General features: G+C 40.7%; 1 protein-coding gene across 1 annotated transcript in view; it reads right to left on the bottom strand.

Moving 5' to 3' along the window:
- The window catches only part of WNT3A (Wnt family member 3A), a 133,317-nt gene extending 129,134 nt beyond the window's left edge, over positions 1–4,183 (bottom strand). Inside the window, exon 1 of the mRNA XM_073629450.1 lies at positions 3,870–4,183. Coding sequence (XP_073485551.1) covers positions 3,870–3,940 — 71 coding nt within the window. The 5' untranslated portion in view covers positions 3,941–4,183. The remainder of the gene's footprint in view (positions 1–3,869) is intronic.
- Between the last annotated feature and the right edge of the window lie 8,861 nt (positions 4,184–13,044).

Genomic DNA, 13,044 nt, shown 5'->3' with positions numbered 1-13,044 from the left:
TACCTCTTCAGGTCCTGCCATGCTAAAACACACTATAAAACCCACACATTGGGGTCGATTTACTAAAACAGGCGAGTGCAAAATCTGGTGCAGCTCTGCATAGAAACCAATCAGCTTCCAGGTTTTATTGTCAAAGCTTAATTAAACAAACCGAAGCTAGAAGCCGATTGGCTACCATGCACAGCTGCACCAGACTTTGCACTCTCCAGTTATAGTAAAAATCAACCCCAAAGCCTATATTTTTTTTCAACAGTACATATCAGTTCCCTGCATTTTGGGGCGCCACATCCTTTTAAAAACTTGCAGCGTTTTTTTTTCTTCTCTTCCTCGCGTTTCCCTATTCGCAGCTTCGACAGACTGGTGCATGTAAAACGCAGGCATTTTCACACACGTGGCTGCAAACCCAATGCAGGAAGTAGCATCCCCTCTGGAGACCGCAGAGGTAAAAAAAAAAAAAAAATGCACATGAAAGCATGTACAACGCAAAAAAAAAAAAAAAGAAAACCAAAAAAAATGTATGCTGTTTTTAAGGGCTAAAGTGTACACAGACCTTGTGGGGTTGATTTACTATAAAGGCAAAATAGACTGTGCATTTGTCAAAATGCAGTTGCACTCTGCAAGAGCAGTTGCTCCAGAGCTTAGTAAATAAGCAGAAGCTCTGCTGACTTTCATCATCCAATCATGTGCAAGCAAAAAATGCTGTTTTTTTTTTTTTTTTTTTTTAATTTTCCATGCACGTGATTGGGTATTCTTTGCAAAGTGAAGCTTGACCTCATTTACTGAGTCCTGGAGAAACTGCACTTTGCAAAGTGCACCGTCTATTTTCCTTTAGTAAATGAATCCCTCAGCCTCTGAAGATGTGTTGGCAAGAGTTGCACACTTATAGAAACTTTTTTAAGAATTATATATTATTATTATTATTATTAATAATATTATTATACAGAATTTATATAGCGCCAACAGTTTGCGCAGCGCTTTACAATTTAGATATCCTTTTGTTTTCAGATGAAGGACATATACAGGAAATATTTAAATTGAAAATCATTTTCTCGCCCTTAAATGTTTTTCAACAGTCAGATGCTACTTGTAGATCATTTCTTACACCATCAAAGTGAAAAAAAAAATAATCCCCCACCCCCCCCAAAAAAAAAAAAACTATGAATGTGATACGAGCTCTCACTTATACAGTCAATGATCAGAATTGTCCATATCTTGAAAAACAAAATTGTGCCATTGCATAGATACCCCAATAATCCAGACACACTAACATTCCTGATCACAGTGCGCATTATTCCACCGCAAACCAAAAAAAAAACAAAACAAACCAACACACAACATGTGGATCAATAACCAATAACACAGCAAGGAAATTGAACTTCTCTTAAAAAAAATGATGTTGTTTCTTTTTTTTTTTTTTCACAATCACAAGCGCAATCCATATCAAGAGATCAAATCAAACCAAAAGCACAGTATATAAAAAAAAAAAAACATGTTTGCATAACTACATTGTACATTTATTTATGTAAAACTGTAACAAAATGATTCCACAGTACATTTAAAATAATAATAATAATAATCAGTGTGATGTTTGAGATCCCTAAAAGTGGCAGATCCTTCCACCAGTAAATATTTGCAATTGTTTATTGTATGCTTCCAGTTTTGTTTAAATGACATATAAGAAAATTTAAATTAACCTAAAGCTCAGGAAAATGGTAACATTTTCAGATCTGGTTCTACAATAATGACAGATCATTTCAGATGAACAATGTCATTAGTAAAATACTGAGGGTCTCTATTTCAAGTCTATGTGTTGGAGGCTTTATATGCACAGAGATCAGATATAATCTAAAAATAAACAAACAAATCAACTCATCCATTTTGCAAATGTCCTGCAAAACTTTCTGCTGTGGCAACTGCAGACTATTCCATTGCTAAAATTTCTGGGCTGTCTACTGTCATCCTAAATTCCAGCTCAATATTAAAAACAATCTATACTTAAAACAAGCCTTTCTACATAATTATTTTGTTGTTTTTTTCTTTTATTTTTCTTTTATATTTTTTTTTTTACAATAAACGTTTATTGAAAAAGGTTGAATACATACATGGTATAAATTTGAATAATCAAAAGGACATAAAAGTAAAGTTGTTATTATTTGTCATTATTATTTTGTTATCAGAGCCCTCACCATACACAAAATCTATTCTTCAATTATGTTACAAAAAAAAAAGAATATCATCCTTTATACTAATACACTTGCTGGTTGTTGCCTGTTCTCATACTTTATGTTCAAAAACCCCAAAAAAATAAAAAAAAATCTTTGACAAGGGAAAAAAATAAATATGTTTCTATGAGATTTCCTTGTAAAAGAAAAAAAAAATAATTTTCAAATATCCATAACAAAAAGAACCCTTGCACCTACTGTGCAATGGGGGAGATAATTAGCAAAATATTTTGCCTTTCTGTTGAATGTCTAATCCCTATAGTCTAGTCCCAATAGTCTAGCTTTGTGTGTAATTATATATAGTAGCTACAAAACACAATATATATATGTATATATATATATATATAAATTAAATTATATATAAATTAAAATACAATTTCCATGTTCAGAAGGAATTTAAAAAAATAAATGAAAAAAAAAAAATAAGAAGAAAAATAATTTCTTGCAATGCACAAAATCTTTACTGTCATGTCTGATTATATTATAAGCAAAATGTTATTTTTGTATCGATGATGGGCAAGGATATATATTGCAGGTTTAGATACACAAAGGTAAAATGTATATAAAAATTCAACAGTCAAGGAACACAGGCAGACAAAAAAGTAGATATGGTATATCTGTACTGCAATATATATATATAAAGAGAGATATCTATCTATCTATCTATCTATCTATCTATCTATCTATCTATCTATATATATATATATATATCTATATAGATAGATATATATATATATATATATATATATATATATATATATATATATATATATCTATAGATAGATAGATAGATAGATATATATATATATATATAGATAGATATATCTATCTATATCTATAGATATAGATAGATATATCTATCTATGTAGATATATATAGATATATATATAAATATATCTATAGATATATAGATATATCTATAGATATAGATATATATCTATAGATATATCTATAGATATATATCTATAGATATCTATAGATATATATCTATATATCTATAGATATATTGTTTTGGGGTTTTTTTGTTTTTGTTTTTTTGCTTTTACAGAACACATATTGCCATACAGATACATATTTGCTTTAAAAAAAAAATGTGTGTGTGTATTAAAAAAATATGACCCTGAATTTTCCTAAAATCAGAAGCTTGTGGAATCTGTGAGCTGTAAGCAATCAGAACTTCCTTATCACATTGCAGGGCAATGCATGCCTCCCTGTACACAAATTTCATGCAGCTTCTGGTTACAATACTCAGTGCAAGTTGTCTAATCTTGTCTTACCTGCTTTCTTGTGTTTCCCTTAAAGCAAAAAAAAAAAAAAAGTACTTTTGTGAAGTCTTGTGTTCCCCACCTGACTGGCTGAAAAGAGCCTTGAAGTTTCCAAAAAAAGAAATCGTGTATCATTATCTGCTTAATACAATCAGCAGCAATTGTTGCAGCTTCGGATCAAAGAGCCCAAGAGCAACGTGATCCCCCAGTGCTGGTCCCCCCCCCCCCCCTCCTGCCACTGCCACCATCGCACCACCAAGTGCCATAACGTTGTACACACAGCAAAAAACAAAAGCCAACAAAAAAAAAAATACACATACAACAAAAGTATAAAACATGATAAAAACAAGATACACACAAAAAAGAAAGTAAAAAGACTCACCACCAAATTGGATATGTTGACATAACTTGGCTCAGCCCACAGAAAAAGAGCAAGTATCCAAAGCAGAACATTCTCCAAGGAAAACAACAAAAAAAATGGATCAGACAAGTTGTGAAAATTCCTCTTCTGCCAGGATGCGATGAAACAATGTATCAAAAATAAATTAGAAAACAAAACAAAACAAAAAAAAAAAAAAAAGGAGGAGGAGGCGGTGTATGGGAGCTATGTACAGGGATAGTGGCAGGTAGAAAAGCTTGGCTCTCCTTTTAAAGAATGAAGAGGGTGTTGACTGCTCGGAGCCCAGACACAGGAGAGGAGAGAGAGGAGCAAATATTACACACACAAAAAAAAAAAAAAAAAAGTTTGGAGCGGCTCCCTTTAAGGGCCCAATCAGCGGGGATCGCCAAGGGGGAATAATTGTGATGACACTGCTCCGCACTCCACAGCCACACACAGCTCATTGCCTTCCACTCATCTACACAGCATAGGGATCTACACATAGGGAGCTACACATAGGGATCTACACATAGGGAGCTACACATAGGGATCTACACATAGGGAGCTACATATAGGGATCTACACATAGGGAGCTACACATAGGGAGCTACACATAGGGATCTACACATAGGGAGCTACACATAAGGATCTACACATAGGGAGCTACACATAGGTATTTACACATAGGGATCTACACATAGGGAGCTACACATAGGGATTTACACATAGGGAGCTACACATAGGGAGCTACACATAGGGATCTACACATAGGGATCTACACATAGGGAGCTACACATAGGGAGCTACACATAGGGATCTACACATAGAGAGCTACACATAGGGATCTACACAGCACACAGCTCTACACATAGGGATCTGCACAGCACACAGCTCTAAACACATGGGGATCTACACAGCACACTACTGTACACACATAAGGATCTACACATAGGGATCTACACAGCACACTACTGTACACACATAGGGATCTACACATAGGGATCTACACAGCACACTACTGTACACACATAAGGATCTACACATAGGGATCTACACAGCACACTACTGTACACACATAGGGATCTACACAGCACACAGCTCTACACGCATAGGGATCTGCACAGCACACAGCTCTACACATAGGGATCTACACAGCACACAGCTCTACACACATAGGGATCTACACATAGCGATCTACACAGCACACTACTCTACACACATAGGGCGCTACACATAGGGATCTACACATAGGGATCTACACATAGGGAGCTACACAGCACACAGTTCTACACACATAGGGATCTATACAGCTTATTGCCCTACACTGATCTACACATAGGGAGCTACACATAGGGATCTACACATAGAGAGCTACACATAGGGATCTACACATAGAGAGCTACACATAGGGATCTACACAGCACACAGCTCTACACACATAGGGAGCTACACAAAGGGATCTACACAAAGGGATCTACACATAGAGAGCTACACATAGGGAGCTACATGTAGGGATCTACACATAGAGAGCTACACATAGGGATCTACACATAGGGAGCTACACATAGGGATCTACACATAGGGAGCTACACATAGGGATCTACACATAGGGAGCTACACATAGGGAGCTACAAATAGGGATCTACACATAGGGAGCTACACATAGGGATCTACACATAGGGAGCTACACATAGGTATTTACACATAGGGAGCTACACATAGGGAGCTACACATAGGGATCTACACATAGGGAGCTACACATAGGGATCTACACATAGGGAGCTACACATAGGGAGCTACACATAGGGATCTACACAGCACACAGCTCTAAACACATGGGGATCTACACATAGCGATCTACACAGCACACTACTGTACACACATAAGGATTTACACATAGGGATCTACACAGCACACTACTGTACACACATAGTGATCTACACATAGGGATCTACACAGCACACTACTGTACACACATATGGATCTACACAGCACACAGCTCTACACGCATAGGGATCTGCACAGCACACAGCTCTACACATAGGGATCTACACAGCACACAGCTCTACACACATAGGGATCTACACATAGCGATCTACACAGCACAATACTCTACACACATAGGGCGCTACACATAGGGATCTACACATAGGGATCTACACATAGGGAGCTACACAGCACACAGTTCTACACACATAGGGATCTATACAGCTTATTGCCCTACACTGATCTACACACAGGGAGCTACACATAGGGATCTACACATAGAGAGCTACACATAGGGATCTACACATAGAGAGCTACACATAGGAATCTACACAGCACACAGCTCTACACACATAGGAAGCTACATGTAGGGATCTACACATAGAGAGCTACACATAGGGAGCTACACATAGGGATCTACACATAGAGAGCTACACATAGGGATCTACACAGCACATAGCTCTACACACATATGGATCTACATAGGGATCGACATAGGGATCTACACAGCCTACTGCCACTACACTGATCTACACACATAGGGATTTACACAGGGCTATACATAGGGATCTACACATAGGGGTCTACACATAGGGAGCTACACATAGGGAACTACAAAGCACACAGCTCTACACACAGGGATCTACACAGCACACTACTGTACACACATAGGGATCTACACAGCACACAGCTCTACACATAGGGATCTACACATAGGGATCTACACAGCACACAGCTCTACACATAGGGATCTACACAGCACACAGCTCTACACATAGGGATCTACACATAGGGATCTACACAGCACACAGCTCTACACACAGGGATCTACACAGCACACTACTGTACACACACATAGGGATCTACACATAGGGATCTACACAGCACACTACTCTACACACATAGGGATCTACACATAGGGATCTACACAGCACACTACTCTACACACATAGGGATCTACACATAGGGATCTACACAGCACACAGCCCTACAAAGGGATCTACACAGCACACAGCTCTAAACGCATATGGATCTACACATAGGGATCTACACAGCACACAGCTCTACACATAGGGATCTACACAGCACACAGCTCTACACATAGGGATCTTCACAGCACACAGCTCTTCACACATAGGGATCTACACACAGGGATCCACACAGCTCACTGCCCTACATTGATCTATATAGGGATCTACATAGGGCTATACATAGGGCTCTACATATAGGGATCTACACATAGGGATCTACACAGCACACAGCTCTACACACATAGGGATCTACACATAGGGATCTACACAGCACACAGCTCTACAGAGGGCTATATATAGGGATCTACACATAGGGATCTACACAGCACACAGCTCTACAGAGGGCTATATATAGGGATCTACACATAGGGATCTACAATCTACACAGTACACTGCTCTACGCAGGGCTATACATAGGGCTGCACTTAGGGATCTACACACAGCTTTACATAGGACTACACAGGGCTATACATAGGGATCTACACAGCACACAGGCCTCTACACAGAGCTCTACACACAGCTTAACATAGGGCTAAACATAGGATTACACATAGCTTTACATAGGACTCTACCTAGAGCTATACATTGGGCTATACATACAGCTGTGCATAAGGCTTTACATAGGGCTATACATAGGACTCTACATAGAGCTTTATTAAGGGCACTACAGTGCCTTGAAAAAATATTAATACCCCTTGAAATTTCCACATTTTATCATGTTACAACCAAAAACGTAAATGTATTTTATTGGGATTTTATGTGATAGACCAACACAAAGTGGCTCATAATTGTGAAGTGGAAGGAAAATGATAAATGGTTTTCAAAATGTTTTACAAATAAATATGTGGAAAGTGTGGGGGGTACATTTGTATGGCGCCCCCCAGAGTCAATACAGTGGAACCTCGGATTACGAGCATAATCCATTCCAGGAGAATGCTTGTAATACAAAGCACTGGCATATCAAAGCGAGTTTCCCCATAGAAGTCAGTGGAAACGAAGATAATTCATTCCATATTGACTTCGATTGTATGCAGTACCGCATGTGGCCAGAGGTGGGGGGGGGGGGCGCTGGAGAGACTCAGAAATACTTGGAGACCGTTCGGAGGCGCTCAGGTGCAGGAGTGTTTCCGAGTATTTCCGAGTGCATCCGAGCTGCTCCGGACGGCTCAGAGTGTCACCGGCGCCCCGCACCTCTAGCCAAATGCGGTACTGCACACCGCAGAGGCTTGAATCCTGCTTGTGTTGCGAGACAACACTCGCAAACCGAGTCAGGGCTTTTTCTAAATAATAGCTCGTATTGCGAAATGCTCGTTAACCGCGTTACTCGCAATCCGAGGTATTACTGTACTTTGTAGAACCGCCTTTCGCTGCAAAAACAGCTGCAAGTATTTTTGGGGATGTCTCTACCAGCTTTGCACATCTAGAGAGGGACATTTTTGCCCATTCTTCTATTTACTAATTAGGTGAATTCTGAAGGCAATTGGTTCCACTAGATTTTAGTTAGGGGTATCAGAGTAAAGGGGGCTGAATACAAATGCACGCCACACTTTTCAGATATTTATTTGTAAAAAAATGTTGAAAACCATTTATCATTTTCCTTCCACTTCACAATTTTGTGCCACTTTGTGTTGGTCTATCACATAAAATCCCAATAAAATACATTTACGTTTTTGGTTGTAACATCACAAAATGTGGGACATTTCAAGGGGTATGAATACTTTTTCAAGGCACTGTATACAGGGCTTTACATAGGGCTAAAAATAGGGCTCTGAATGGGGTTTTACATAGGGCTACACATAGGGCTCGTCACAGAGCTTTACATATGGCACTAAATAGGGCTTTAAACAGGGCTATACGTAGGGTACTCCATAGGGTTATACATAAGGCTATACATAGGTGTTTACATAGGGCCAGGGCAGCCATCAGAAATTTTTGGGCCCCTTACACGGCTTTAGACCTGCCCCCCCCCCGCCCCCCCCAAGCCTGACTACCAACATTCCCCAGGGCTTGCCTATGGGCCATCCTACCGAATCCACACACTGGCCACCTCACCTGTACGCACTCAGCCCCCCCCCTCAATCCTGTATATATGTCAGCCCCCCTCCAAACCTGTATATTTGTCAGCCCCCCTCACACCTGTATATATGTCAGCCCCCCCTCACACCTGTATATATGTCAGCCACCCTCCAAACCTGTATATTTGTCAGCCCCCTCACACCTGTATATATGTCAGCCCCCCTCCAAACCAGTATATTTGTCAGCCCCCCCCCCAAGCCTGTATATTTGTCAGCCCCCCTCACACCTGTATATATGTCAGCCCCCCCTCACACCTGTATATACGTCAGCTCCCCCCCACACACCTGTATATATGTCAGCCCCCCCACACACCTGTATATATTTCAGCCCCCCCACACACACACACGCACTTGTGTATATAACAGCGCCCCCCCCACACACACACCTGTATATAGGTCTGCGCCCCCCCCCACACACACCTGTATATATGTCAGCCCCCCCCCACACACACCTGTATATATGTCAGCCACCCCCATACACACACAAACTTGTATATATGTCAGCCCCCCCACACACCTGTATATATTTCAGCCCCCCCCCCCACACACACACACACTTGTATATATATCAGCGCCCCCCTCCCCCCCACACACACACCTGTGTATATGTCAGCCCCCCACACACACCTGTATATATGTCAGTGCCCCCTCACACACACCTGTATATATGTCAGCCCCCCCCACACATACCTGTATATATGTCAGCCCCCCCCACACACCTGTATATATGTCAGCCCCCCACACACACACCTGTATATATGTCAGCCCCCCACACACACCTGTATATATGTCAGTGCCCCCTCACACACACCTGTATATATGTCAGCCCCCCCACACATACCTGTATATATGTCAGCCCCCCCCACACACTTGTATATATGTCAGCCCCCCCACACACACACCTGTATATATGTCAGCCCCCCACACACACCTGTATATATGTCAGCCCCCACACACACCTGTATATATGTCAGCCCCCCCCACACACACCTGTATATATGTCAGCCCCCCACACACTTGTATATATTTCAGCCCCCCCACACACACACACCTGTATATATGTCAGCCCCCCCCACACACCTGTATATATTTCAGCCCCCCCCACACACACACTTGTGGCCCCTCCCTGCACACAAACAGCCCCCTCCCTTTCCTTCACAGCCCCTACTTGTAACTTCCTACCTCCTCCCAGCTTGTTTTTACAAAGCTGACATGTTGCTGAGAAGCAAAGTACAGGCAGATCACTGTTACACGAGGGGTGCACATGCACATAGTATCCATAGGTGGCAGTAAAGAGCTCGATGTCTAAAATCAATGACAGCAGAACTGTGGAAACTGTGAGATCGTTTCTATACTACAGAGCATGGACCACTTCACCCGTCCTGCCTTCTTCTGGCCAAGGTGGGCCCCCCGGGCCCTAGGGCCCCTTACAGTTGTAACGGCTGTACCCCCCTGATGGCAGCCCTGCAATGGCTATACACAGAGCTCTACATAGAGCTATACATAGGTGTTTACGTAGGGGTCTACATAGAGCTATACATAGGTGTTTACGTAGGGGTCTACATAGAGCTATACATAGGTGTTTACGTAGGGGTCTACATAGAGCTATACATAGGTGTTTACTTAGGGGTCTACATAGAGCTATACATAGGTGTTTACGTAGGAGTCTACATAGAGCTATACATAGGTGTTTACGTAGGGGTCTACATAGAGCTATACATAGGTGTTTACATAGGTGTTTACTTAGGGGTCTACATAGAGCTATACATAGGTGTTTACATAGGTGTTTACGTAGGGGTCTACATAGAGCTATACATAGGTGTTTACATAGGGGTCTACATAGAGCTATACATAGGTGTTCACATAGGTGTTTACATAGGGGTCTACATAGGGCCCTATATAGAACTATACCTAGGCCTCTACACAGAGCTCTACATAGGGCTATACACAGGGCTATAAACAAGGCTCTACAGCAGGCTTTCTCAACCCTTTAACCTTAGAGGAACTCCAAAAATATTTTTCTTGTCTCGAGGAACCCTTACTAAAACCAAATCATCAGGGCTCAATAGTAACAATGCTCCTTAAATTGGTGGTCAATAGGAAGAATGTCCCCCATAAAGTGGTGCTCAGAATGCCCCCCTTAAAGACCAGCTAAAAAAAGATATTTGGTGTCATGCTGCTGGCTTTGATAAGTGGTGCTGAACCTTGAACTCTGTAGGCATCATCAAATAGGGGGTTCATCAGCCACAGCTCAAGGAACCCCTAGCAACCTCTGGAGGAACCCTGGCTGAGAATGGCTGCTCTACAGAGAGCATTACACAGGTTCATACATAGGACTCTACATAGGACTGTATATAGGACTCTACATAGCAATAACTGTGCACAGTCTATTTGCCTTTAGTCCTTTAGTAAATGAACCCCTATCTATCTATCTATCTATCTATCTATCTATCTATCTATCTATCTATCTATCTATCTATCTATCTATCTATCTATCTATCTATCTATCTCTAAAGTCATTTCAGAAGCTCTTGTGGGCTAAAAAGCCATAATGAGTATTAAAGAGTATTAGTGAGTATTAAAGTCATATGCAGAGCCCTATGTACTGTATAGCCCTGTATAGAGCCCTATGTAAGGCTCTATGTAGAGTTATTTGTAGAGCCCCTTGTAAAGCCCTGTGTAGAGCCCCTTGTAGAATCCTATGTAGAGCCCCTTGTAAAGCCCTGTGTAGAGCCCCTTGTAAAGTCCTGTGTAGAGCCCCTTGTAAAGCCCAGTGTAGAGCCCCTTGTAAAGTCCTGTGTAGAGCCCCTTGTAGAACCCTATGTAGAGCCCCTTGTAAAGTCCTGTGTAGAGCCCCTTGTAAAGCCCAGTGTAGAGCCCCTTGTAAAGTCCTGTGTAGAGCCCCTTGTAGAACCCTATGTAGAGCCCCTTGTAAAGTCCTGTGTAGAGCCCCTTGTAAAGCCCAGTGTAGAGCCCCTTGTAAAGTCCTGTGTAGAGCCCCTTGTAGAACCCTATGTAGAGCCCCTTGTAAAGCCCTGTGTAGAGCCCCTTGTAGAACCCTATGTAGAGCCCCTTGTAAATTTACAAGCCCCTTGTAATATATTTGATACTGGGGTGTAAGTTCTTATGCTGGAGGTGCAATTTGCCTTACAAGTAGTGAAGTGCTTCTCTTTGTATGAGGGGGGGTGGGGGGTGGGGGGGGTCAGTGATATGATCCAGTTAGACATGTGCATGACGACAAAAATTAGTTTTGTTTCGATTCGTTAATCTAGTTATTTAGCTTTGTTAAATTCGGTTGATTCGTTCAGTTCCTATTCAGGATTCCTATTCAAATTCGTATTTGGAATTTTTCGAATTTTCTTCGAATCTACCGGGTTTTTTTTTTTTTTTTTTTAATAAAAAATAAATAATAAATACATCATAAATCATGTTACTTTTATTTTGATTTTATTTTGATTTCATTTTTATTTTATTTTCATTTAATTTTGATTTTACACTATAGTATGGGACGTGATTAGTGCTAGCAGCTGTCAGTATATCACTAGAAGTTAGGGGAGATTTGATTAGGTAGCTCGCAGTCGCAAGATCTTTACATTTGCTTCGTTTTTTTAAACCTTAGATTTTTTTTTTTTCGATTCCAATGTAAACAAACAAAAGATAACTCTTCCTCAAATGATTACAATGACTCTTTAAATCACTTTGGGCTTCACTAAAACAGCATTATTTCCAAATGTTCCTCTAATAACACACAGCCTTTGATTTCAGCATTATGTGTACAGTTAGAATTCGACTGAAGTTCAAAGTAAAATTCGATCCGAATTTCTGAAATTCGGACGGATTTCGTTTCGTTATTTGGAGAATTCAGGAAAATTTTTGTTTGAGTAAGCACTCAGTTTCAAATGTGTGAAACGCGTCAGCTGATCCTGTACATCCTGCATGATTGTCTTGTACTTTTGATGGTCCTATCTCTACAATAAAGACAAGTTTTCTACTTTATCCAGTGTGCGGCATCCAGATCTTTCTATCCAATACCTTGCTCTATTGTAAATCGGGTGTTCGGATAAATCCAAGTCTCCGAATTCACCC

The sequence above is a fragment of the Aquarana catesbeiana genome, linkage group LG05, assembly GCF_042186555.1.
Source record: "Aquarana catesbeiana isolate 2022-GZ linkage group LG05, ASM4218655v1, whole genome shotgun sequence".
In the NCBI taxonomy this organism is placed as follows: Eukaryota; Metazoa; Chordata; class Amphibia; order Anura; family Ranidae; genus Aquarana; species Aquarana catesbeiana.
Note: the sequence above shows the minus strand (reverse complement) of the source record. Positions and strands in the feature narration are given on the sequence as shown.